General features: G+C 53.7%; 1 protein-coding gene across 5 annotated transcripts; it reads right to left on the bottom strand.

Moving 5' to 3' along the window:
- Positions 1-6,851: 6,851 nt before the first annotated feature.
- Positions 6,852-26,414, bottom strand: TIE1 (tyrosine kinase with immunoglobulin like and EGF like domains 1). 5 transcript variants are annotated; one of them, XM_036845379.1, is made up of 23 exons: positions 26,250-26,413; positions 23,198-23,515; positions 23,007-23,117; positions 21,387-21,542; positions 21,093-21,224; positions 20,792-20,932; positions 20,444-20,572; positions 19,476-19,621; positions 19,102-19,246; positions 16,513-16,800; positions 16,183-16,320; positions 15,700-15,996; positions 14,893-15,183; positions 14,362-14,552; positions 11,800-12,010; positions 11,528-11,638; positions 11,124-11,314; positions 10,023-10,136; positions 9,843-9,913; positions 8,648-8,688; positions 8,446-8,542; positions 8,263-8,362; positions 6,852-7,315 (listed from the first exon to the last, which is right to left on the bottom strand). In XM_036845379.1, exons 1-23 carry the CDS (start codon positions 26,305-26,307, stop codon positions 7,244-7,246), a joined length of 3,549 nt encoding a protein of 1,182 aa, XP_036701274.1. In that variant the 5' UTR covers positions 26,308-26,413; the 3' UTR covers positions 6,852-7,243. The 5 variants fall into 5 exon arrangements, with proteins under 5 accessions (XP_036701274.1, XP_036701284.1, XP_036701249.1 ...); XM_036845389.1 differs by having other exon boundaries at positions 16,513-16,671; positions 26,250-26,412; XM_036845354.1 differs by having other exon boundaries at positions 15,700-16,320; positions 26,250-26,414.
- Between the last annotated feature and the right edge of the window lie 1,193 nt (positions 26,415-27,607).

Raw genomic sequence — 27,607 nt, 5'->3', positions numbered from 1 at the left:
CCAGGGAAGCCCGGGACTGGGCTATTCTGATTGGATGTAAAGGGAAAAGGTGACCCCAAAGTGTTGCAAGCCTTGAGGACATTTGGGTTACACACACACAATCTTTCCTTCCTCTGAGGCCCCCCAGGATTTTGTGCCCCTGTGAGGGTGCTTTTATACATAAACAGCTGTGCACACCTCCACCTTAGCGAGACAAGATGTGAACCCTGCCAAGAGGGGACTGTCATCTTAGCTCACTCATCCTGGGGTAAAAGTCGGGTGGGAGTGGGCCAGCCTCTTCCTCCCTGATTCCCTGTCCCACCAACTACCATTAAAGAGCACTTGCTATTTGCCAGCCCTACGCTAATGCGTTGTCTCATTACATCCCACGAGGACTCCATTCTGTGCCCTTGTTCTTACCTTACGGAAGAGAAAACGCAGGATGAGATGGATTAACTGAGTTGTCCAAAGTTACTATTAAGGGGAACTGAGATTTGAATTCAGGTCTGACTCCAAAGCCTGTTCTTATAACTACTACATGGGCACCTCTGACTAGGACTACTGTTTTCTCCACTTTATTCATTTATTTAACGTTATGTGCCTGGAACAGGGCCACACCAGGCCAGAGTCTCTCCCACAGGATGAGGCTGGGTTCAAAACAGGCATCAGGAGACGTTTTATTCAAGTAAATGGGAAAAGGGCCCCTAGGTGCCCAGCAGTGACCCCAAGCGAGAGCTACAGGGGACCCAATTTGGTCAGCCCTCTGTCCTCCTGAGCTGCTGGGCTCTCTCTAACCCCTGAATCCAAGTTTCCTGCTGAGGAAACATGAGGACCAGACCACTCCGGCCAGACTCTGGGAGCGGGCCTGGGGTGAGATAAGAGATGCACAGCCCGTGGGAGGAGCCTGAGCTGCCCAGAGGGCCAGGCAGGAAATCACCCCTTCCTTGGGGCCGAGAGGGGAATGACTCAGGGCTGACGGGTGGGAGTTCCGTTTTTGCAGTCCGGGCAGGCTGCAGCGGGGCCTCTTGGACAAAGCACTGGGGTTCGCCTTTCCCACAGCCGCCAGCCAAATGAGGCTTCAAGAGGCGTGCCTCGGCCTTCCCTCTTCCCTTTCCATCATTTCCCTGGAAACAAGTTTGTGCTGCTGAGTTGGTCTCTTGTTCCAACCCTTGCCCAACCCAGGTCATCCCCTGTGGGAATACAGCTGCCGAGTGAGGCAGTGAGGACTGCAGCTAGACAGGGCTGGGGCAGGTGAGGCTGAGAGTTTAGGTGCTTTGGCCTGAAGTTCTCTGCCTTGTTTGTAGTGGCATCCTGGGTCCTATGGTGCCACAGTGGACGTGTGAGCTCTTCTGTTGGGGGAGAATGCCCTTGGGGCCCGCCCTTAGCCCAGGACCTGGCGCGCAGTATGCAATCAAAGTATTGGTGTTGGATTTGCAAGCTGGTATTATACCCCAGTCGGGCCCTTTCCCCTGTGCCAGAGAAACACCACAGCACTGTGGCTACGAGAAGGATTCTGGATCCAGAATGTCTCGGTTTGAACCCCAACTCTGCCATTTATGAGCTGCCAGACTCTGGCTAAGTTACTTAACCTCTCTGAGCCTGTTGTCTCTTCTGTAGAATGGGAATGATAATAATAGTACCTACCTAATAGGGTTGTTGAAGATGAAAGGAATTAATATGTGCCACGTGCTTGGGCTGTGCCTGGCAATTAAGCACCATGTATGTAGCAGCTGTTTTTGTTCTTTCAGTGACTGGCACTTCCAGCAACCCAGTCATCTAAACAGAAGTGTGGCAATAATCCTAGACTCCTTCCCTTTCCTTCCACGCCCATATTCAACCCCTGGCCATTCTATCACCTAAGTATTTCTTCCAGCTCACCACCACACCATCACTTCTTCATTCTCTCTCTCTTTTTTAACAGCTTTATTGGAATTTAATTTACATACCATACAATTCACCCAACTAAAGTGTGCAATTCAATGGCTTTTAGTATATTCACAGATATATGAAATCACAGTCAATTTTAGATCACTTTTATCTCCTCAAAAAGAAATCCTGGGACTTCCCTGGTGGCACAGTGGTTAAGACTCTGCGCTCCCAATGCAGGCGGCCTGGGTTCGATCCCTGGTCCAGGAACTAGATCCCACATGCGTGCCGCAACTAAGAGTTTGCATGCCACAACTAAGGAGCCCACGAGCTGCAACTGAGGAGCCCGCCTGCCTCAACTAACTAAATAAATATTAAAAAAAAAAGAAGAAATCCTGTACCTTTTAGCTCTTGCCCTCCTATCCCTCCATCTGCTAATCCCAAACTCTAAGCAACCTGCAACTTACCTCCTATTTCTAAATACTTGTCCATTCTGGACATTTCATATAAATGAAATACAAACAAATACAATATGTGGTCTTTTTGTGACTGGCTTCTCTCTTAGCATGGTATTTTCAAGGTTCATGCATGTTGTAGAGTGCATCAGCATTTCATTCCCTTTTAATGGCTGAAATAGTATTCAATTGTATGGATATACCGCATTTTGTTTATCCATTCATCAGTCGATAGACATTTGGGTTGTTTCCACTTTTTGGCTATTATGAATAATGCTTCTATAAATATTCAAGTACAGTTTTGTGTGGGCATATGTTTTCGTTTCTCTTGGGTATATACCTAGGCATGGAAGTGCGGGGTCCTATGGAAATTTTATGCTTAATTGTTCGAGGAACGGCTAGGCTATTTTCCAAAGAGGCTGCACCATTTTGCATTCCCACCAGCAATGTATGAGGGTTCTAATTTCTCCTTGTCAACACTTATTATTATCTGACTTTTGATTATAGCCATCCTAGTGGATATGAAGTGGTATCTCCTTATAGTATTTTTTAAAAAAATTATTGAAGTATAGTTGATTTACAATGTTGTGTTCATTTCTGCTGTACAGCAAAGTGATTCAGTTACATATATATATTCTTTTCCATTATGGTTTATCACAGGATATTGAATACAGTTTCTTGTGCTTTACAGTAGGACCTTATTGTTTATCCATCCTATATATAATAGTTTGCGTCTGCTAATCCCAAACTTCCAATCCTTCCCTCCCCCACCCCAACTCTCCTTACAGTTTTGATTTGAATTTTCCTGATGACTAATAATGTTGAACATCTTTTCTTGTGCTTATTGGCCATTTGTATATCTTCTTTGGAGAAATGTCTATTCAGGGCCTTTGCTTATTTAAAAAAATTGGGATATTTATCTTTATTGAGTTGTAAGTCTTCTTTATATATCCTAGATACAAGTCCCTTCTCAGATATGTGATTTGCAAGTATTTTTTTTCCCATTCTATGGGTTGTCTTTTGACCTTCTTGATAATGTCCTTTGATATACCAAAGTTTTCAACTTTGATGAAGTCTAATTCATTTATTTTTAATTTTGTTACTTGTGCTTTTGGTGTCATATCTAAGAATTCATTGCTAAATTCAAGGTAATGAAGATTTACCCCTATGTTTTCTTTTAAGGGTTTTATAGTTTTAGCTCTTGCATTTAGGTCTTTGATCCAGTTTAAGTTTGTTTATGGTGTTTGTAAAAGGTCCAATTCATTCTTCTGCATGTGGCTATTCAGTTGTCCCAGCGCCATTTGTTGAGGACCATTCTTTCCCCATTGAATGGTCTTGGCACTTTTGTTTAAAATTAGTTGATCATAGACACATGGGTTTCTTTCTAGACTCTCAGTTCTATTCTATTGATCTATCTGTCTATCCTTATGCCAGTACCACATTATCTTGATTTTTATTGCTTTGTAATAAGTTTCGCAATTAGGAAGTGTCAGTCCTCCAAATTTGTTCTTCTTTTTCAAGATTGTTTTGGCTGATTTGGGTCTCTTGCAATTCCATATGGATTTTAGAATCAGCTTGTCAATTTCTACTAAGAAGCCAGTTAGTATTCTGACAGGATTGCATTGAATCTGTAGATCAGTTTGGGAAGTATTATTATCTTAACAATACTAAGTCTTCCAATTCATGAACATGAGATGTTTTTCCATTTATTTAGATGTGCTTTAATTTCTTTCAATGACGTTTTGTAGTTTTCAGAGTATAAGTTTTGCATGCCAAATATATTCCTAAGTATTTTATTCTTTTTAGTGCTATTGTAAATGGAATTTTCTTATTTTCATTTTCAGATTGTTCATTGCAAGTATATAAAAGAAAACTGTTTTTTGTATATAAATCTTGTGTCCTGCAAACTTGCTGAACTCATTTATCAGTTCTAATAGTTTTTTAGTGGATTCCTTAGGATTTCCTGGATACACAATCATGTTATCTGCAAATAGAGACAGTTTTACTTCTTCCTTTCCAGTCTGGATGCTGTTTGTTTATTTTTCTTGCCCATCTGCCCTGGCTAGAACCTCCAGTACAGTGTTGAATAGAAGTGGGGAGACAGATATCTTTGTCTTATTCCTTCCTGTTCTTAGGGAGAAAGCATTCAGTCTTTCACTATTAAGTATGATGTGGATTTTTGTAAATGCCCTGTATCAGGTTGATGAAGTCTCCTTCTATTCTTAGTTTTAGTTGTTTTTTTTTTTTTTTAAACAAACATGAAAGTGTGTTGGATTTTGTCAAATGCTTTTTCTGTGCCTATTGAGATGATCATGTAGTTTTTGTTTTTCATTCTATTGATACGTTGACATATTACATTAATCGGTTTTTGGATGTTTAACCAACCTCGGCACTCCTGGGATAAATCCCACTTGGTTATGTTATGCAATCCTTTTTATATGTTGCTGGATTCCGTTTGCTAGTATTTTCCTGAGAATTTTTGTGTCCATATTCATAAGATATATTGATCTGTTGTTTTGTTTTCTTGTGATGTTTTGTCTGCTCTGTGTATCAGGGTAATACTGGTCTTACAGAATGAATTGGGAACTATTCTTTCCTCTTCTATTTTTGAAGAGTTTGTGAAAATTTTGTATTTATTCTTTAAATGTTTGGTGGAATTCAGCAGCAAAGCCATCTGGGCATGGGCTTTTCTTTGTAGGTCGTTTTTTGATTACTAATTTAATCTTTTTACTTGTCATAAGTCTATTTTGATTGCCTATTTTTTCTTGTCAATTTTGGTAGTTCCTGTCTTTCTAGGAATTTGTCCATTTTATTTAAGGTATCTAATTTATAGGCACGTCACTTTGTTCCTCTATAATCCATCTTCCACAGAGTAACCAGTGATCTTTTCAAAAATGCAAATCTGATCATGACACACCCCTGCATCCAGCTCTTCTATGGCTGCCCTTTGCCCTTAGAATAAAGACTCATATCCTTAATATTCCCTATAAGGTTCAGTACGGGCTGGCCCCTGTCACCTCTCTGCAGTCATTACCCTCACGGAGCTATGTCCTCCCTTTGTTCCAGACACAGGGAATTCTTTGCAGCTCCTGAACATACCACATGTCACAGGTGCTGTTTCCTCTACCAGGTGTTTTCTTCTGTCAAGCTCCTGCTTCCTCTTCATGGCCCATATTAAAATGTTACTTTCTCTAGAAAAGCTTTCCCGACTGCATCTCCTTTCTATGTATCCCACAGGTCCCGTCTCCCTCTCTTATAGCATACACCACTGTATTTTATTGTTTGTTTACATATCTGTCACCCCACAGGGGCATCTTTGTTTATATATTGGTCCCTACCAGAGATAACTTTTTAATCCCCACATCCAAGACCTGGAAATATCCCTGCAGTAGATCTGAAATGGAATTTCTTTCTAGCAAATCCCATCTCCCCTAGCATGCATAGCCTCCCCTTTACTCCAGTTAATTTCTTCTTCTTAAATTCAGCTCCACTCTCTATCCACTCAAGTCTTTTTGGAATACAGATTCTGATAATCACCCCCTTCCCCAACTTCCTGCATTTGTGTATAATGATTATCAGCTGACACCTGCTGAACACTATGTCCAAGGTCATAGTTGTGAAAAATGTCCCTGTGTAATCTTATTTAGTGCTAACAGCAGTGAGGTAGCTGTTATTAACTTCATTTTTCAGAGGAGAAAACTGAAGCTCAGAAAGGTTAAGTGAGTTGACCAAGGTCACACAGATAGTAAGTGATATAGCAGGGACTTGGACACAGGTCTGTGTGATTCCAGTATCTGTGCTCTTAACCACAATATCATCCTATCTTTATGTCTTCTTCAATTTTATCTGATTCGCTGAAAAAATGTGAGAAGCAAGACAAGTCTTGTTTCTTAAGGACCAGTGGGAGAGAAATCTGAGGCCAGCAGTGACAAATCAAAAGGATGGGCAAACCTGAAGGCCACACAGCATGGGGTAGTGATTTGGGACTAGCTTTCAGTACAGGGATCACCTCCCCACACACTTAGAGACTCTGAGGAAGGCAAAGGAATCCTACCGTGGCTGGCTGAAGTTGGAAGTGACCTCTGCTTTCTTCCTTTGGGGCCCACAAGCCGGGCAGTACCAAGCCAGGGAAGGCCGCCTAGAGACATAAGGAAAATGGGAGCTCAAGACAGGTCAGAATCTGTCTGGTGCTGAGGTGTCAGTTTGAGCTGAGGCTGGCTTAGAGCCGATCCTAGGAGGGACTGTTTGGACAGAGCAAAGACTCCTAGGCTGGCAGCTACCTAGGGAGACATATTGGTGATAGAGGCTGGAAAACTGGGAAGAGACCAGGGGAGAATTGGACTTCTCATTATGACGGAGATGTGGGGGCAATGTATGTATAAAATAGGTCTTCAAGAACATCTCCCATCATGGAGAGGCAACCCCCATAGAGGGCTTGGAATAATGACAGTGTAACCAGGGATAGCATTTCTTTTCCTGGAAAGTCCAGTTTCTCCCTCTTTGGCTTAACTTTTCCCTGGGATTGACCAGCAGTAAAAGGTAGACATTGGATGGAGCTTCTCAGAGCATTTATTTTTCCTGATTACAAGGCTGGGAGTGGGGCGCAGCTGAACAGGGCATGTTAGTGGTATGAGTGCTGGCTTGAGTGGAGGGGCTGAAGCAGGGGTTTGAGGGCAGGGAACAGAAGAGCACAAACGTGGAACAGCTGAACTAGAACGAAGGACGTGAGGGTAGCCGTCAGTGATTCAGGAGGCACTGGGAGCAACTGCAAAGGATGAGGACCCACCCCCCCCGAAGCCCACCCCATCCCTGGATCCCCTTTTTTCTTCCTTAAGTTAAAAAACAATTCCTTGAGGCAGCTCAGGCGACAAGGGTCAGAAGTCACAGGTTGAAGAGCCGAGTTTGCTCTGGCCAGCAGAGCCACGTTCTGGCCGGATGGCAGCTCAGGCCTCCTCAGCTGTAGCGTCGATGCCCGCGTACGTGAAGTTCTCAAACAGCGACATGTTCACGTAGGCCTGGGGAGCAGAGCAAGCTTTAGTGGGGGCCAGGGATGGGGGCGTACCTGCCCTGGAGGTCCTTGACTTCCACGTGGTTGGGGTATTTGAAGTGACATGGATTTGTTCTGGAGATTCAAGATGACCCCATTGCCAAGGGTGGTCCTCACCAGCCCAGAGCAGCAAGGTCATCAGACCACAGCTGGGGGCTTACATGAGAGACCCTTGACACAATTGTTCAATAGGAGTTTTTTCATGCCCTTATCCGATGAATTGATTGCTAATGCATTCATCCATTCATTTACTTATTCATCTATTTATAAGGCTATTCTTGATGATTTACCCATTTTTCTGGTTATTTGATTATTCCTTCATTCTTAAGATAGTTTAATAACTCCTTTAACTACTTAGTCATTAATTAATTCATATGACAAAGTCTTCACGTTACTCATTTTGATGCATTTCTTCACTTATATTTATTTGATAATTCATTTATTTATATGCTTACTAGATTCAGTTATTTAATTACGTGTTTATTTGATTGATTATTGTATCAGCCATCCACTAATTCTATTCATTCATTCATTCAGTTACTGGGTCATTCATTCATCCTCCATCCATTTGGTGAGCTGACCATCCATGATTCCACTCTGACTCTGTGCCAGGTGAGGTGTCCCAGATGAGAATGGGCTGATGGCCCCAGCAGAGGACAGGCAGGGAGTCTGGGACCTGGGACCTGGGACAAGGACTTGCTGCTGAGGCTAATCAGTGGCCTTGGAAGAGTTTAGAAGGGCCTAGTGTCCAACCCAGTGAGAGCTGGAAAGGGGGGCTGCATCCCAGGGCCCGGCCTAGCTGTGGTGCAGCTAGTGGTGGGGACAGGGACGCAGAGACTGCTGCTCTCTGGCTCCTATGAGAGGGCACCCCTGTGAGCTCGGCGAGACCAGCCCCTGTCCCCCCAGGCTCCTCACCTTCCTGGCTTCCAGCATTCGGCCCAGCTGCAGCGCGATCTGGGCAAAGGGGGGTCGCTCGTACGGACGGTCCCGCCAGCACTGCCGCATCAGCTCGTACCTGCAGGTGGGGGATCGCTGAGGTGAGGGTCAGGGCCTGCTGGGGTGACGGGGTTCCCGGGGCTCAAGGCTGAGGGGACTCACACTTCATCATCACAGTTGCGAGGCTGCTCCATGCGGTAGCCCTGCGGCAGCTTCTCATAGAGCTCGGCACATGTCATGCCGCAGTATGGGGTGCCCCCTGCGGGGGGGGCAACGCTCTCTCAGCCCAGGGCCCAGGAGGGAGGGTGGGGGTGGGGTAGGGAGAAGGTGGGGCCCCTCTGGGGAACAGGGGTCAGGGACTCACCAAGGCTCACGATCTCCCAGAGGAGGACCCCAAAGGACCAACTGAAATGAGGAGGATGTACTTAGTTACCTTCTAGGCCCCGGGGCCCAGCAGCTTAGTGTCTACCTACCCCGGGCGTGCAGCCCCTCCCAGCCCCTGTGTGTATCTACTTTGCAAGGGTCTGGCCTTGGCCAGCTGTTGTCTCTGCAACTGAAACTCCTTTCACAGCCTCCCAGGCTTAATGTAATCATAGCTAACATTTTTACTGTGCACTTACCGTAGGCGAGGCACTGATCATTTAACGTATATGTTAATTCATTTAACCCTCACACCAACCTTATGGTATAGGTACAATTATTATCCCCATTTTACAGATGGAGACACAGAGGCACTGAGAGCTTAGCTAGCTCACCCAAGGCCACACAGCTAGTAAGTGGCAGAGCTGGGATTCAAACCCTGGCAGTCTCGCTCCAAAGCCCTTGCTCTTAACTGCCTCTTATATTGTAACAACAGCTGTGCAGGTTAGAGGCGGCTGAGGCCAGGGTGGAAGTTCTAGTTGCGGGGAGGGAATCTCAGCGGTCTTGGGGCAGAAGCAGGAAGTAGGCAAGTAGTGATCAGAGGGGTGGTGGTGTGGTGGATAGTGAGCCGGGCAGGCCAGGCCAAGGGGCTTGGGGCAAGGGGCAGAGCCAGGGCTGGAGCGCTGGGCAGGCCAGGCTCCCTGGAGAGAAGGGCAGGGGTGTGCCAGGATGGCTGTTTGGAGGAGGGAGCGCAGAGAGGGCGTCTTGGGGGTCATGCTCTGGTTAGGTCCTCGGATGGGGATGACCTGCCCTTCAGAGAGGAAGGCGAGAACATTCTCTGAGTGGTCTCTCCATTCACTCAGGCATTATCCACCAGCATCCCCAAGCCTCTCCAAGGCATCCTCCGTCTCTTAGTCAAATATAGCCCTAAACCACCCCTACTCCAATCCTACTCCTGACACACCTTCCAAGTTGAAACTTCCTTCCAGCTAGCCCCACGCCTTCCCACTAAGATGCCGGGCATGGCCAAGGTATACCTGAGACACGTCTGTGTCACACCTGTGTCACACCTGGAACACACCGTAGGGATGGCCAAGTCACACCTTGGACTACCTGAGACATCTCTGAGGTGCGTCCAGGTTACATCTACAAGCATCCTCAGGGGACCAGACCCTCCCGCCCCTCCCCCCCACACTCACACATCGCTCTTGGTGGTATAGACACTGTAGTTCAGAGACTCAATGGCCATCCAGCGCACGGGGAGACGCCCCTGGGAGAGAGTGGGTTTGAGGGGTCAGGTGACGAGAAAGGGGCTGTTCAGCAGGTTGCGGGAGGCAGGGCCAGGCCTGGCCCTGAGAGGGGGACCCAGTGAGACTTACCATCGTCTTCTTCACATAAACCTCCTCCCCCCGAGAAAGGCCGAAGTCCGCAATCTTGGAGGCCAGGTTCTCTCCGACTAGCACGTTTCGGGCAGCCAGGTCCCTGTGGATGAACTGCAGGCACGGTCAGAAGTCAGGAAAGATGGGGGATGAGTGAGCCCCAGACTCCGGGGCCAGCGAGGGGTCTGGCCCCGCGGCTGGCTTCGTGGGCCCCTCCGTGCCTTTAGTAGCCCCTTACTCTTCTGCCTCCCAACCCAGGCCTCATCCTGGATCAGAAACTCCTGCCTGAGAAGAACCACAGTGCTGGCTGTCATCCCTTCCTTCTTGTGACCTGGGCCACAGCCAAGTTCAGGCTGTATCCCTCTCCTGGGACGAAGGTGGGCTTTTCCCCAGTGACCACACTGCACCTTCTCCTCTTTGCATGCTCCCTGACCCCGTCTTTCCTGACCTCTCCCCGACCCCCACCGCACTGATGAGCGTGGAAAGGCCCTTCTCTTGCCCAAAGTGACCTCTCCCTTGAGTTCCAGATCCTCCCCACTGGGCCCTCCACCTTCCTCAGAGACCTCTCTCCATCACCCCTCCCTCTATCTTGGTCCCTTCCCCTCTGCTTTCAAAGATACTCAAAACTTTAATAACTTCAAAATGCCTCTCCTCAGTCTCTGGTCACCCCCTGCAACTGTCCCCTCTCTCCTTTCATTCAAGCAGGGTGTCCTTGAACTTGGGCTCGGGACTCCCCTGTCTGTTCTACCCTCCAGCCTCTCCTGGTGAGTCTCGCCCACTCCCTGGCCACCAGTGTCACCATCTGTGAAGTGACAGCTCCCAAACTGTGGTCTCCGGCCCAGGCCTCCCTCCTGAGTTTTAGGCTGGCTTCTACAACCGCTAAGCCAACACCTCCACCATGATGTCCCTCGGATGCTTCAAATGCAACACCTTTTTCAGACCTGCTTCTCGCCCTGTGTTCTCACCCACTCATCCAGGACAGGATGGGGTCATGTCCCTCTTTATTCCTCAATCCCACATCAATTAGAGCCTGCCAATTTAATCTCCTGAAGTCCGCTCTATGGTCTCCCCTCACCTCCCCCAACACACACTCACACACACCTGCTTCTCACTCAGGTACTGCATGCCATTGGCGGCATCACTGGCAAAACGCAGCAACTGCCGGGAGCTGAGGGTGGAGGCCGTTCCATGTTCTCGGGCAAAAGCTGGGTCAGTTTCCAAGACCCGGCTCTTCCTCAGGAAATCGAGCAGGTTCCCATAGGGGGCATATTCAATGGCGATATACAAGTAACCTGGGAGGTGAGGAATACAGGGTGGTGGTTTATACTCAGACAACCTGGGGTGGCAGCAGGCACCCCATGGTACTAGACAGGGAACCTGGTGCACGAAGGAGAACCCATAGTGATGTTTCGGTGTCCTGAAGCTTCCCACAAGCTACAGATGCAAGGGTGACGGCTGATAATGGGGGTCTGGAAGAAAGGGTAGGTGATGAGTTGGGAGCTCACCTCGGTTCTCACAGGCCCCCAAGAGGTTGATGATGTTGGGGTGATGCCCCAATTTGCACAGAACTTCCAGTTCTCCCGCGAAGTCACGATGATCATTTTCAGAGGCATACTCTGTGTAAAGAATCCAATATCACTTTTGCCGAAAATAACCCTGGAGAAAGGGTATGGGCTGGTGAGGGCTGGTGTCAGTTGCTGGTGGAAGCCAGGTGGGGCCTGGGACTGTGGGACAAAGGAGAGGGTCAGGGCTTGGGCGGGAGTCACTCGCAGCGGACCTTTCAGCATCTTGATGGCTGCGTTCATCTTGAGTCCGTCCTTCTTGATCATGGCCCGGATGACCTGGCCGAAGTTCCCCTCCCCAATGAGATCCTCAAAGGTGATGTCCTCCCATTCCAGCACTGGGTAATTCAGGGGCTCGGGCTGTGGTTTTGGCCGCCGGGTCAGTGTCAAGGTGCCCGAGCTGAACTGCAGGATGGTCTCCTCACCCTTCATAGGATGGGACAAGTGGGCAGACAGTCCGCACAAGAGACAGGGGCAGCAAGATGCACAGATAGGCAGACAAAGAGTGGTTAGACAAATGGACAGAGACTCAGACAGAGGGCACCCTGGTGGCCAGCCAGGCACAGTCAGACACAGGACACATACTGAGACAGAATCATATGAGATGGAGCCATAGGTGGGCTGTTGGGTGGACAGATGTCCAAGGAGAGAAATGCAGAGGCCGCCACCTGGGGATCAGGTGTGTGGGGCTCTGGAGGAACAAGGAGTGGGTAAAATTGCTAGAAGCCACGGCATGAGTCGATGGAAGGATGATACTCCCAACATTTAAAACTGAAAGGAACTGGAATGAACTGTGATGGGGTGTAATGAGCTTCCCCTTATTGTGCTAATCCCACAACCAGTTTTTTTTTTTGTCACCAAGGACGCTCTGGAGGGGATTCCAGCCCTGGGCGGTGGGCTAGGGTACATTTACTGCGCACCTACTCCATGCTAAGCCCTGAGCTGCTGGGAGCCAATGGATGGGTTTTCTTCTCCACAGCAGTGGAAGCAGAGATTACCCCTGTCCACCCACTTGGCGACCACCCATAGCTCTCAAATCACCCCGGGACCTGAGGATAGAAAGAGCACAAAAAAGGGAACATCCACTCCCCCCAACCAAGCAGGAGCTGGGCCACCTGCACAGGGCTGATAGCAGGAAGAGGGAACCGCTGAACAGGACCACTGGCGCTGCCAATATGAGAACCAAAAGAAGGCTTAAGACAGACCTGGTGGTGGGTGTGGTCCCTACGTGAGCTGCAGCCCAGCTTGAGGGGCGAGGGCTGAGGACACAGGTCACATGGATTCACACAAAACATGGAGAGCTGAAGGCACACACCAGCATGCACACGCATGTTCTAGTGGTGGCCCCTATGCAGGGCATCCATGAGAGCTACACGTGGACATGTGCTCAGGCAGGAGCACAAGCAGAGGGACACAGGCACGTACAGATGGGGGCACTCACAGGGGCGCACACGTGCACTCACGCCCGGCACACGCGCTCATGCATACACGCACGCATACGCGCACGCAGGTGCATGTAGCAGGGGTACATCTTGATATATGTCAGGGTGCTATACCCATTTAAGGCTGCTTTCCTACTCCTTCCCTCCACATTCGTACCCGTGACCCTCCCCTGCCACAGCCAGGGCCGCTTTCTGCACACACTGACCTCAGAAGGAGGCCAATGCAGCCTGGAACAAAGAAGCTGATTGAATCTCTGAAGGGAGTTTTCTAAAGGCATGGCAGAGACAATAGCCTCAGACACTAGGCTTTCTATCATAAGGATCAGCCCTTGAGAGAGAAGTTTTTTGTTTTTGTTTTTTTGAAATGCCAAAGCTTGGCTGTAAATATCAAGAGCCCAGGCACAGAGGACCAAGGTCAGAGTTCAGATCATAAGTGACAACAGTGGGGAAGATCCCAGAGGAGAGAGAGATGGGAGGAGGTGACAAGATGAGGTGATGCCTTGTCCCCGAAGAGGAGCCAGCACCCCACCCCCACCCCCAGCCCCTCGGTGTGGGCCTGCTGGCTGGAGGGGCATAGGCAGGACAGAAAGCTCAGCCAGGTTTACAGGGAAGCCAAGAAGAGTGGAGGCCTGTGCTTCCTGTCTCCAGGAGTGACAGGTGAGGCTGCAGGCCCAGCTCAACAGCTGTAGGAGGGTCTGCAGCAACGGGTCTGAGGGCCATAGAATACGCTGCCTTCTGCAGGGCACAGGGAAGCCCCTTGGAGTTCTTACGTTTCCCCAAGGAGGCCCTGGGATTTGCAAGGATGGAGGTTGGGACGAGGAACTCACAGCGCGAGTGCCCTGCCGGCAGGAAGGAGGCTACGGAAGGGCTGAGGACATGAGTCACAGATGCGTGCAGGTGCAGGCTGGTACCCAAGCGCGGGACGGCCTGCCCGGACAGAGGCCGGCACGCAGCCCAGGCGTTCCCTACGTTATCACCAGGCTTCCCAGGCTTCCATCACCCCTCGTGAGAAGGGGGAGAATCCTTAATTGACCGTGGTGCAACATGGACATAACCAAGTGATTCTGAACTGGGGATATTAAACATGTCACCACGAATATAAATGGGCTGTGAGTTGAGTTCACTTCTAGAGAAATAGAGAAAATTATTGATAAGTATTGCACCCTTGCACGTTGTTGAGTGTAGTCTTATACCTATGACATAAACACCCATGTGCGCGTGCACACACACACACACACACGCTCGCAGTGTACAAATACTCATGTGTGTATAGGTAGGAACGTATATACACAAGGTCTGCACACATGTGCCCTGAGAAGGGTACAGGTGACTGACCGATCCCGACTGGTAGGTGAAGGTGCGTCTGCGATGCAGGCAGCTTCTGCGGATGCACGCCAGGGTTAAGAGGGCAGCCAGGATGGTGAGGCAGGTGGCAGACACAGAGCCCACCACAGCCAGGACCAGCTGTTGATCCAGACCCTCTTCAGCTGCCTGGACCTCTTGGACCGGGCCCTCACTCTGCAGCCCTGGATCCAATAAGAGGGGCAGATCATAGGGACGCCTGGGTCAGGGAACCCAGAGGCCACCATGGGGTCACACAGAGGGAGAGGTCAGAGATCCCAGTTCCAGGGAGGGAGCAGGTATATCAGGCCTAGGACCAATGGATCTGGAATGACATGATTTTTCCAGCACTAGGACAATGGGTCATAGGAAGGGAAGGGTCAGGGTCCCCAGTGCCAGGGTTTGTGTCATTTGTTGGCAGGGGGCCTAGGATGCCCTAGCTCCAAGGCAGGGGATCACTTGGAAGGAGAGAGCATTGAGACTGATCCTGTGGTCCAGGAGTCCTCTTGGGCCCCGCCCTCTCACCATTGCTTAGGGTGGACTCTTCTACCATGTTGCTCCAGTCACCGGGGCCCTGGACGCTGGCCCGCACACGGAAGAGGTAGCGCGTGCTGGCGTTGAGGCCGCGGACGACGGTGCTCGTCTCCTCGGGCCTGTCCACGTCCATCCACAGCGGGTCTCCTGAGCCCTCAGCCACCTGCACCTCCACAATGTACTTGGATATAGGCCCAGCTGGAGCCTCTGGGCGCTGCCACACCAGCTGGATCTCGGAGTCTGAAAGGGCCTGGGCGTGGAGGTGTCGGGGGGCTGGGGGCCCTGCGGACACGGGGGTGAGAAGGCAGGGCTCAGATGGGACCGGGCTGTGTGGCTGTGGGGTCAGACAGATCCACTCTAGCTGTGTCCCCGGCTCCGTGAGCCCCAGAATGGGAGCCACCCCGCCAACCTCCTCCTTCCTTCCTGGGCTGAATCCCTCTCCCTGCGTATTCCTTCACCCCTGAGCTTCTGCTGCCCCTGGTTCTCCTTACATGCCAAGCCTTCCTGGTGGCCCAGACCCTCCCAGTGTCATAGGTCCTCCCCATGTCCCCCCACACCCTGTGTTCCCACCAAGTCCCATGTCCTCCTGGTACCCTGTATCCTTCCCTGTGTCACGTTCTCCCCGTGCTTGTGTCTGCCTCACATCCCGGGTCCTCCCTATGCCCATGTTTTCACGTTCAATGCTCTCTGCATGTCCATCCAGGCTCCTATAACCTCCTATGTCCTTTTGGGTCTCCTGTGTTCCCTGCGTCCCATGTCCTCCCTCGTCTTGAGCCCATCACCCCCTCCCCAGCGTACCGCTGGGGGGCAGAAGCACACGAGCAGCGGGTGAGGCTGGGCCCAGGAGGGTACAGTGGTAGAGTCGCACGTCCAGCTGGTAGTGGGTGCCAGGTGTGAGTCCGGTCAGGAGGGCGGTGCGGGCCTGGGGGGACGAGACGTTCTCCCGCCGCTCCTGTCCCCGGGCCCCGTCCCACAGGCGCAGCAGGAAACCATCGCCCACCAGTGGCCCCGGCACCGAGGGTAAGGACCAGCTCACTCGCAACCGGTCGGGGCCCTCCACATGCCAGCCCTCCAGCCACGGCTGCAACAAGGGCTCTGGGGCCAGAGGTCGGGGGTCAGAACTGTCCGGTGGGTCCCTGGGGCCGGACGGGATACTGATCCCCAGGGGACAACCTCCAGTGGGAAAGGCAGGGACCCCCAGGGTGGACAAGCCATGACAACCCTGAGTGCATAGGACAGTAACCCCTGGGGGGCAGAAAGGGATAACTCTTGGCCTCTCACCAGGACAGTCTGTGGTCATGAGGGTGGGAGGCCCCCAGGCCCCCTCCCCACCTTCCCCTGGCCGGCTCAGCTGCACGCGGACACTGTATCCCGTCTTCGGCCTCAGGTTCATTAACGTCACGTTCTCACTGGGGTCCACTGGGGGCGGGGTGTGCAGCACACACTCTTCAGTCCCAACCCCTTCCAGAAGCCACCACTCTCCCTTCAGTCCCTCTCTTCTCCACACACTTCTCCCTCCCTTTCCATCCCCCCTTTCCCCTCATCACTGCCTGACGTCCCGTCCTTCCCCAGCCACCCCCCCTCCCCACCCCCTGCTCTCGCCCCGCTCACCCACGATGGTGGACCAGGCCATGGTGCTGTCCTGGGGCCGGTAGTGCAGCCGTACAGAGGCGATGGGCCCATCCCCGGAGAAGGAGACCAGCGGGGAGACCACGAGCTGGCGGCTCTGCTTGGCCAGGAGCCGAGGGGCAGTCAGGGGCACCGGGGGCACTGCCAGGAGACTCGGGGTAAGGCATGGCCCAGACAGCACCCTCCCGTCGTTGGAAATAAGAGCAGACTCTGTCTTCTGGGCATCAAAGACAACTCTGGTTTTTGGTTTAGATCTGGGGACCCCCTGGGCTGGGGAGAGATCAAGTTCAACAGATGACCAGAGTGTCCAGGGCCCAGGGAGGACAGCTCAGGGTGCGAGGACTCGGCAATAAGGACATGAGGATGTCCCAAAAGATGTGAAGTGAGGGAGTAGCATGGCTGGACAGGGGTTTGAGGGAGGGCACTCTGCCCATGCAAGGTGGGTGCAGACGGAGGGACCTGAAACCCACGGCAGTGTCACCCTACTCTCTGCCCCTTCCCCCATCATCCATCACTCTCTTAATTAAAAAAAAAAAAGTAGCAGGTGATGAAGCACCTGCTCTACCCGGATGCTTCATGTGCATGGTCTCTAATCCTGACAAGTGCCTTCAGGCAGGGCTCATCACCCCTATCTTATGAATGAAGAAACTGAGGCTCAGAGACATGGAACAACTTGCTTAAAGACACGGAGCCAGGGTTTGAACAAGGTCTATCTGACCAGGCCACCTAAAATCAGCCCATCCTGCTCCAAGCAGCTTTTGTGCCCCTGCTCAGTTTCATCACCCCATGGTCACTGCCCTTTCTGCCTTAGCTTTTCTCTCCGGATTATTGCATTAATGCCTTAACTGGTTCCCTTGCCTCTTTCAGACATTTTCCAGACGGATTTTCTAAGAATGGATGGATGGATGGATGGATGGGGGAATGGGGGAGGGTCAAGGAAGGTGCAGGGGTGTGGCTGAGGGGGTGGGAGGGAACAGTGGGGTCAGGCAGGAAGAAGTATGTCAGGAGGAAGTGCTGGTCTGGAGGGAGAGAAAGGTCCAGTTTGGATCCTATGGAGCCCCTGGGCCTGTGGCTCACATGTGGGGTTAGATGTGGAGGTGGCTGGATAGAAAGTGGGCCCTTGGGGCTTCCCTGGTGGCGCAGTGGTTGAGAATCTGCCTGCTAATGCAGGGGACACAGGTTCGAGCCCTGGTCTGGGAAGATCCCACATGCCGTGGAGCAACTAGGCCCGTGAGCCACAACTACTGAGCCTGCGCGTCTGGAGCCTGTGCTCCGCAACAAGAGAGGCCGCGATAGTGAGAGGCCCGCGCACCGTGATGAAGAGTGGCCCCCGTTTGTCGCAGCTAGAGGAAGCCCTCGCACAGAAACAAAGACCCAACACAGCCCAAAAAATAAATAAATAAATAAATAATAATTAAAGGTGCTAATAAAAAAAAAAAAAAAAAAGAAACTGGGCCCTTGAGTCATGCACCAGGTAACTTCCATGCTGACTTCAGAACCAGACCTCCACTACGCAGAAGTCCCGCCAATTGGGTCTGGGGCCCAGGAGAGGGGTCCAGGCTGCAGATCATATCTGGGAGTTGCTAGGGAACGGTTGAAATCTTAGGAGTAGTTGACATTTTAACTAATAATAACAATAAATGTCAACATACATTGAGCACATACCCTGTGTCAGGCACTGTGCTAAATGCTTAAAAGCATCATCTAATTTAATCTTTACAGCAACCCTATCAAGGGAGCGCTGATATCCTCATTTCACAGAGAGAGAAACAAGCTATGAGGAGATAAGTAACTTGCTTCGATGATGGAGCTAGAATTGTAGTGAAGATTCAAAGCCAAGTTGTCTGGGCCCAAAGCCTGGGGAGAGTGAGAAGAGAAAGGCTGGAGGTGGGGCACCGGGGTGGTAGAGGAGGTGACAGAGTAGTGGAGAGAGAATGGGAAGCAGAGTCTGGCAGTGAGAAAGAGGAAGATGAGCAAGAGGTCTGGGCTTATGTCAGGGGAGGACGGGGTCAGGAGCACAGGGAAAGAGGAGCCAAGGGGCGGCAGGGGCTGTGAATGTCTGAGGCTTATGGTGTTGGAGAAGGTGAGGGATACCTATACCGGGGTGTGGGTGCTCTGCTCTGAGCGATCCTGGGTGCTGGCAGCTACCTCCTTACTCACCAGGAAGCCCCTTTGGAAATGAAGCAGGTCACCCTCTGAGCTCCACAGCCCCAGGCACTCCCCTGTCCTAGCAATGAATGCCCTGTGGTGTGACTCCGGGTTGGGGGGTGGGGGGATGCAGCATCCCAGAGGTGGAGTGAAAGGCACTGTGTGTCTGTGGGGCGGGGTTTGGGAGAGGTAGAGAGGGGAAGCATCACCCTGGGCAAGGCTGCAGGGTGTCCCATTTCTGGGGCATGGGATGCCCTTTCCAGATGGGACTGAGCTGTGCTCCAGCCTGGACAATGCCCTGCCCAGGCCACAGGTTGACGACAAGCCCTCTTCTCTGCCTGGTGCTGGGCTGTGGCCTTAGATGCCCTTGGCCTTCCTGCGACGATGCCCAGTCTGAGCAGCATCAGCTAGGACATCACTGACCTTTGACGTTGACCCTGAAGCGTCGGCTGTCTTGGCCACCGGACGTGGACACGCGGCACTCCCAGAGCCCACTGTCCCCAAGAGCCAAGCGGGGCACCTCGAACTCGGCTGTGGTCCTATCTGGCTCCACAATGGCCTTGGTGGACTGAGAGAGATAGGGGAAGGGGACAGACCACAGAGAATGTGTGCCATGTGGCGGATACAAGCGTGCTCGTCCAGGCTGATGGGGGGATAGAGCCTGGGTAGTGGTCCCTCAACAATCAGCCTGACCCCATTTGAGCTGTGGTCAGGCCGGTGGGCAGAGCCCGCAGAAAGCCCCGAGGGGTCAGGGGTCTGGAGGGGCAGGGGCCCTGGGCCGGGGTCATGGGGCTGACCAGGAGGACCGTGCCATCCGGCTTGCGGAGCTCCACGCTGCCCCGGACTGGGAAGGGGTTCCCCGCGGCGGCACAGTTGATCCGGGGTGTCGTCTCTAAGTTGAACTCCAGTTCTGAAACCATGTCCAGGATCTGGGGGATCCGGTCTGGGGAGAGAGGGGACACGCATCCTGGAGGCCCTGCAAGGGCAGATACGTGACTGCCACAGCGCCCCTCCTCCGGAGTCCTGCATCTTAGCGGCGGTACCGCCAGCAGCCCAGTCACCCAGGCCTGAAAGCCAGCAAAGTCCTGTGCAACTCCTCCAGGGCCCTCACGCCCACCTCTGACTGCCCCTGAGTCTACCTCCTGCACCCTCCGCCTCCTCATACCCTCCCACACGGAGACCAGACCCCTTGCCAGCCTCACAGCCGGAACACTGGTTCAGGCCTCCATCGTTTCTGGGCCCTGCGACAGGTCTTCCAGGCTCTCCTGCTTCCACTCCCCACCCAGCAGCCAGTGTCCTCTCTCAAACACAAACCTGAGAGCCCTGTGCCTCTTCAACAATTCCCTGCTGGCCTCTCACATTAAGTGCAAATCCTATAGCCTGTCATTCAAAGGCCCCAAGATTTGACCTCCTCTGATCACTCCCGGAGCCTCCCCTCACGCCACTGTCCTGGTACCTGAGCCTGAGTCCTCAGTCCCCCCGACGTTGCCCTGCTCTCTCTCCAGCCATCTTTCTCTTGTCCTTCATATCCCATCTCAGATCGCACCTCTTTCCAGAAGCCCTCCCTGACTCTCTCAGGCTGGTCAGGGCCTCCTCTGGGCTCCCACCCACTCTGGGGTGCTGCCCATCCCTGTATGGATGATGTGGGCTGGCGGTGAGAACCTCCAGACCATGAGCTCCCTGAGGGCAGGGCTTTGAGCCAGGGAGATGCGTCTGGTGAAGGCTGACCTGTTCCGAGGGACCTCAGAGCCCCCCGTGCTCGTACCTGACTTCTCACAGTGCACCCCATGCCACCCGGAGGGGCAGACGCAGCCGCTGAAGCGGTCACAAGTGCCGCCGTTCTGACACTGGCACTGGAGGTGGCAGTCAGCCCCAAAATGACCTGGGGCACAGGCTGGGAACAGAGGGGGTGTGGTTAGAGGGGCACAGGTCAGGGGGCAACGAGGGCCGGCTGGGGCCTGGGTAATGACAGGCTGGGTAGAAAGGGCACTGACCAAGTGAGCGGGGACCATGGAGGTCTTGGTGTGCAAGTCAGGGCCAGAGTGAAGGGCTGGGGCCGGGCTTGTAGCCGACTGCCTGGGTCAGGGAGCACGGAGGGTGGGTTAGTCCGTACCTTCCTGGCACTGGCTTCCTCTCCAGCCAGATCCACAAGAACAGCCATAGGGGTCCGGAAGGCAGAAGGTGAGGCCTCGGCAGCCTGATGTGCCTGGGCACTGTTCCTGGCAGCTCTGCCCAAAACGGCCCTCTCTGCAGGCTAGAAAGAGGGCATGTGGGTGTAGGGGCCTCTGCTGGGCCCCAGGGTTCAAGACCTACTTGGCATGTTCACCCTCCAAGGTCCATGCCCATGGTTTGAGAGTCTTCCCCCAGCCAGGCATCCTCTCCTGCCCAGGTCTTAGTGCCCCCCTCCTCCTTACCCTGCTCACAGCGGGTCCCAGTGAATCCAGGGGGGCACACACACTCGCCGTCCTGGTCGTGGCAGACACCTCCATGCAGGCAGCCCGGGCATTCCTTGGTACAGTCTTGTCCCCAGTGCCCTGCCCCACAACCTGCAGGAATGTGCTTTCAGCAGCTGACCCTCACCCACTGGACCACTGCTGCTGAGGACTGGGGCAGCCCTGGGGGTCCAGAGGATGCAGGGGGTCCACAGGAAGTACCATAGGGCTCCCAGCCTCCCACACCACCCACCACCTCTGCCCTCTGCTCCTGACCCCGCACGATGAGTCGAAAGAAGGCGCTGCCCAGTGGGCTGGCTTCCAGGTAGGTGGCACTGTAGATGCCGCTTGATGACGGCTGCACGCTTGGGAGCTGCAGCAAAAACCGCCCTTCCTGGGCCTCGTGCCAGTCCAGGGTGTAGAAGTAGGATCCTGGGGGCATAAACGGGTCAGGGGCCTCAGCATCACACAAGAGCTGGTGTTCCCTCCCTCTGCCCACCTCGGCCTGAGTCACATCAACGTGCGCCAGGCAGAGTGAGCAGACCTGGGGGAAGGCACCAGCGAGTGTCTGGACCCAAGCGAGAAAGCTGGGAAGCATCCCCTTTTCCATGCTCCACCAACCACTCAGTAAATCACCAAGTCCGGTTCAATCTCCCCCTCGTCTCCTAAAGCTGCCCACTCCTCTCCACGTGCACTGCCACCACCCTGCTCCCAGCCTCCCACAGCCTTCCAAGCAGTCCCTCTGCCTCCAGTCTCCCCCTTTCCTGTCCGTCCTTCACTCAGCAGCCAGTGAGATTTTTCTCCAATAGATTGCGCAGTAGCTCCCCTACTTAAGCTCTTCCAGAGCTCTCCACTGCCCTCAAGACAACATCCGACTCCTTAGCAAATCTTTTTCACCAGTTTGGCCACTGTGTAGCCCATACCTCTCCACATCCTGCCTGACTCCTAACATTCCTGAATTCCTGAATTGCTTGTATCTCTTCTAGAAACACTGTGGTATCTCACAGCTTCCTGCCTTTGCTTTTATCAATCCTCCTCCTGGAATGTTCTTCCCCTCTTCTTCATGAAGCTAGTTCCCAGGAGCCTCTCCCTCCAGGACGTGTGGATCCTAATATCAGGGTCCTTGTCCCTGCCCCACCCCTTCTTGCCTCTTTGCTCAGGATGGAACAGAGATTCTAGGGAACGCAGGTCTACCTGACTCTCCACATCTCTCATCAGTTCGGGGGGCCTGGAGCTCAGGAGGCAAACCCCTTGGCCCAAGAGAAGGGTCCTCCTCCCTCACGAGCCCAGGGACACATGAGTCAGCCAAAGGGCTGTGGGTGTGAGAGCTGAGGCAGGAATCTTTGGGGCCACACAGGAAAACTGCTGCCTTCTATGGGGTGCCCAGAGGGCCTGACAGGGCCAGGGTGGGGGCAGGCCTGGGTTGAGATCCCCAGGCCTGCCCAGGCCCCTGCACGTGTCTTGACAAATCTCTGGAAGAGGCCAAACCTCCCTTGCCTGTTCTGGGACATTGTTACCCGTTCTCTTCTTCAGCATGGGGACTGCTGCTCCCTGCCAGACGGGCTAATGTGATAGCACCTGCTAACTCTCAGAGGAGAGTCCAACGTGAGGGGTTAACATAGCGCTAATTTGGGGGTGACAGGGAAGGAGGTAGCTGACCACGAGGCTGCTGGTCCTCTGGGCGCAGTAGGAGGACATCTCACAGCTAGAGATGAGTTGGATGCAGGTGCTTCCCATGGACCTGGTGCAGGAGAGAGGGGGCGCCCCGGAGGTTGGCCAGTGGGGGTAACAGGTGCTGTGTCAGGGGCCCAAACTGGGAACACTGAGGGCCATGGAGGTGCTGGGGTGTCAGAGCTACGGGTTTACCTGCCCACCCAGTTCAGATGCCCCTCTCACCGTTGCTCTTCCAGATCACATCTGTCTGCTTCTCCTTGCGCACCCACGCGGAAAGTACTGCCGTGTCGCCCTTATTCACCGTGTGTGTGACCTTGTCCGGGAGCAGGTGGGCTGCGAGGCGGATGGAGGGCGGGGTCAGGGGTCAAGGGCAGCCCCTCCTGCCCCTTCTCCCCGCCGGCGGCCAGACTTACCTCCTGGGCTGTTGTGCACGTAGAGGACGCGCGTGCGCCGCGCCCCCGCGCCGCCCACGCAGGAGAAGACGCCCACCAGGTCGGAGGGCTGCGAGAAGCCGCGCAGTGTCACCTGGCGCGAGCCATTGCGGGCCAGGTGCAGGGGCTGCCAGGGCCGGGGCGTGCGCACGATGCGGTCGTCCTTCTCCAGCAGCAGCGGGGGCCCCCAGGCGTCCGAGCCCCTGCCCGCCCCCGCCTCCCCGGACACGCAGGTCAGGAAGAAGCGCTGGGGCTCTGTCAGGCGCAGGTCGGCCAGCAGCGTCAGGTCCACCGCAGCGCCTGGACCGGGATACCGGGCTCCGTATGTGGCAGGGCCCCGCCCTCACCCCTGCCCCGCCCTCCCCCTCTTGCCCCTCTCCTCCCAGCCTCTTCCCTCTCCTCCCCTCCTCTCCCCCCCTCTCCCCGCCCGCCCCCCAGGCACTGAACTTTATCAGGCACGTCCACCCCCGTCCCTTCCTGTCCCAGTCCCCTTCCCGGTGCACTGGCCCCTTTCCTTCAAGTCTCTTCATCCTAAAAGAACAAAAACAAAAACAAAGCCCCTTCTCTGGCTTCCCCATCCCCTCCCTTCTCCTGCCAGATGGCTTCCCTTTACAGCCCAGCCTTCGGAAAGAAAGAATGATCTATGCGCCCCGTCTCCATTTCCTCTATTCCCGGCAGTCCCCTTTCCTGACCTGTCTCTGCAGCTGCTCTGCAAAGGGGAGCCGCTCTCCCTGCCCTCCCCCCCGCCCCCCACCGCTGAGTGCCGGCTGGGAGAGCCGTGGAGATCAGAAGTGTCTTGGAGGAACCCCTCCCCATCACTCCAGAAATCTGGACCTGTTTGTTGTGCTGGGATTGAAGGTGGGAGAGGCTGGGTTCTGCAGCCAGCTGGTTATGGGGCAGAAAGGAAGAGAGCTCTGGGCCCAGCAAAAGGCCAGAAGCAGGGAGGGCAGACCCTAGGACAGAGTTGGGGCTGAAACACACACAGACACCAGGTGGGCCTTGGTCTTTGCCTTCCAAAGAGCTCTGGGCCCCATGGGGAGACAGACATGGACCTACCCGTCAAATGCAGGGCACTGTGTGGGGAGCACAGAGAAGGGACGCCTAACCCAGCATGCGGGAGGCAGGGGATGAACAGGTGTCTCCTGGGAGATACAGCTTGAGGGTCTTACAGCTGAGCAGGGTACGGTGAGGGTTCAGAATGAGGACAGGGAGAGGTCAGTGGTAGGAAGGGCATTCTAGGCAGAGGGCACAGCCTGAGTAAAGGTGTGGAATGAAAGGCTGGGGCACACAGTGTGAGGCAGCAGCCAGGAGGGACCAAGTAGAGCCGGAGTCCAGGCCTGGCTGAGCCCTGCCAGCCTCCTCAGCCCCGGGGCCCACACCTTCCCGAGCCCCTCCTACTCTGTCCCTGCCTGTTCACTGCCAAGTGGTTAATTGGTTTAAGTGCTACTTCACTTATCAATGGCTATTCTTTGAGAGGCTGCCATGAGTAAATGAAGCTGACTGCCTGTCCTGTGCCGAGCACCTGTTTTCCTTTGGGTCCTCACACCCTCCAGAAGTTGATGTCTTTCCATCCACAGAGGAGGGTCATGATAATTATTCTCGACGCTTTCTCTAGCAAGCTCATCCCCTCCCTGGGCTTTCACTATCACTTCTGAGTCAATAACCCCTGAATGGCCTCTCAGCTCGGGCCTGCTTTCCATCAGCTCTTCCAAAACCTGCTCCACTCTGCGCTCCCTGCCTCCGCAGACGGCAAAGCCCGCCTGAGATACAAGCTTTGGAGTCAACTCGTACTCCTGCTGTCATAATAATTAATGTTTATTGGAGGTCAGTGATATGCCAGGTACTTTACGTATGTTCTCTCATTTTATCATTCCAACTCTCCTGGGAGGTGAGTGTTATCACCCCAATTTTATAGCTGGCAAATTAAGGCTCAGAGAAATAACTTGCCCAAGGTCATACGACGAGTAACTGGCAGACCCCGGTTGTCTGACTCTAAAAGTCTACATCTCGGAGCACCACTCTGGCTGCCCCAATCAGTCACAAAATTCTATTTCCTCAAAGCCTCTTGGCTTCACCCCCATCCCCAAGTCTGCCCTTGTTAACCCTCATCCTTACCCCCCTGGACCATCCTGACAGCCACACTCCTGCTTCCTCAACTCATCCTCCGAAGTGATCCCTCTAAGACCTTGTGACTCTCTGGCCTACAACCTTCCATGGCTCCCCATTGCCCTCAGGATGCAGTGCTTGCTCTTGAGCCCTCTGCTGCTCACACTGCCCCTCCTGCTGCGTTCGCTCCAGGAACCCTCTCTCCTGTGCACTTCCCCGCCTCTGAGACTTGCATCTATTGTTCTGGCTGCCTGGAATGAAGACCACCCCTCTTAGTGAAGTCTTTCCGAATCCCTTTTCATCTCCTACCCTGAAGCAGAGTAAGCTGACTCCTCGGTGCTCCTCTGTGTCTATCTGTTCAGCGCTCACCTGGTGTCCCGTGTCCCCCACTAGACCATGAACCACTCTAGGCGGCCTTTGCGTTCTAATCCTCTGTGGGCACCACACTGAAGGAATCGGCTACCGCTTATTCAGAAGCTCTTACCAAGTGCTCTGTGTAAATTACCTCCTTTAAACCCAGTAACAGCCATAGGAGGTCCACACCATTTAATCTGTTGTACAGATCTAGCGGCTGTCTGCCTCTCAACTAATGGCCTGTCCCTTAGCACAGCTCCTGGAATACTGTTGGTGCTTGACAATGCTTGATAAATGAATAATTGAGTGAGTCCCACACACTGACCATGTGAGCACCCACGGAAAGCTTCACGGGCCCAGGGGCCCTGCTGCTCCCCACTGATGTTCGCCTCCAACACAGTCAGTGGCTGCTCCCCTCCCCCAATCCCTGGTGCCTGCCTGGGTTTTCCAGGCCCTCATCCCACTTTCTAGCGGATCAGGGTGCAGAGGAAAGTGATGGCAGTGATGATAGGGTTTTCTCGGGGGGAGTCAGGGCTTTGGGGGTTGGGTGGGGGGAGGTTCAGGGCAGACTTACCAACATGAGAAGCCAGGAAGAAGATGGGGAGCAGCAAAGGGGGCCCCAGCCAGACCATAATCCAGAGGCTGACCAGGCCAGCCGGGACAAGCGGGGCCCACGGTCAGTCACTCTGGGTCTGGCTCCTCAGCCTGTGCTGTCAGTGTGTGTTGGTGTTGGGGAGGAAGAGGAAATGAGTTAGCTTGGGTGGGAGGCGGGCCGGGGAGAGGGGTGGGGAGGACTTATCCTGCTTCTGGGCCTCTGGGCCCCCCTAGTCCGGCCCCTACAAGGCTGGGGATGGGTGTGGCCTGGAAGGTCCTGGACCGGGGTCACTTGAGGTGGGGGAGGGTTGTGATAAGGACAGACCTGGGGACTGTTGGACTGTTTCCCCTCCCCTCTTCTCCGCGTGGTCCTCAGCCTTGCCAGCACGCAGGAGGCAGGAGGCAGGAAAGGGAGGAAGCCGGTGGCTTCCTCCTATTGAGAGGGGATGGGGGAGGATATTGTTCTGGGGTGTCCCTCCCCCAGCACAAACACACGATTCCTCAAGTATGCGTCCCAGGACGTGGTTACATGGGTGTCCTCGAGAGCCGTTCATGTATGGAACACAAGGATCTGGCATGTACACAAAGGAACAAAAGAACACACTCAGGGCAAAAACCCTTTGATTCAATCTTGTGTAACTCTCTCATTTCACAGACGGGAAAACTGAGGCCTGCAGGGCTTGAAGGCTCTCTGAGGTCACGGTGAGGCTGGGACCTGAACTTCTGACTTCGTTGCTCCTCAAGGACTCATGCTAAGCAGACCCAGAGAATGCACAGGGAGTGAGTCCCTTGGGTTAAGCCAGTAACAGAGGCTTCAGCACACTGTCTGCCTGATGTCATTACCCTTGGGCACTGGGGCAGCAGAAGCCCCACCCAGGGAGCACCCGTACTCTTGAGGGCTGATAACAGCCTGGGAGCAGTCCCAGCCCCTTGACAAAGGCTCCGAAGCCCCATGGATCTGCTGTGCCCCTCATCTCTCCCTGCCCTGGTGCCACCTCTCCACTGGCAGTTCCCAGAGCAGAGCCTGACCCGCAGGCACAGAATGCCTGCCGAGGCGCGGTGGCAGTGGGGGTCTGTCCTGGCAGGGAGCAAAGGGAGACGTGTTGGAGCCCTCCAACGGCCAGGCTTGCTGGTGAAATCTGTGACTCCTCTGCCCTTGAATGGAGTGGTTGCGGTGGGGTGAGACCTGGTGCCAGGTTAGGGGACTGGTTTGGGAGTCCAAACCCTCCTTTTGGGGCTGGGACATCTTCCCAGAGTCTGTTCCCGGGTGAAAGCTGGACTCTCTTTTGGACTCACCAGGCTCTAATTCACTGTCTGGGGGAAGCTGGGCCCCTGCAG

Source organism: Balaenoptera musculus, chromosome 1 (assembly GCF_009873245.2).
Source record: "Balaenoptera musculus isolate JJ_BM4_2016_0621 chromosome 1, mBalMus1.pri.v3, whole genome shotgun sequence".
NCBI lineage: Eukaryota > Metazoa > Chordata > Mammalia > Artiodactyla > Balaenopteridae > Balaenoptera > Balaenoptera musculus.
This window is presented reverse-complemented; position numbering and strand designations above follow the sequence as displayed.

Coding starts and splice junctions, on each gene's coding strand:
- TIE1 (XM_036845354.1), bottom strand. CDS start 26,307: ATGGTCTGGCTGGGGCCCCCTTTGCTGCTCCCCATCTTCTTCCTGGCT. Junction 20,573..20,791: donor AGGAAGCCAGTGCCAGGAAG/GTACGGACTAAC, acceptor CTCTGTTCCCAG/CCTGTGCCCCAGGTCATTTT. Junction 15,184..15,699: donor TGTGCTTCTGCCCCCCAGCG/GTACGCTGGGGA, acceptor CCGTGTCCGCAG/GGCCCCCAGCCCCCCGACAC.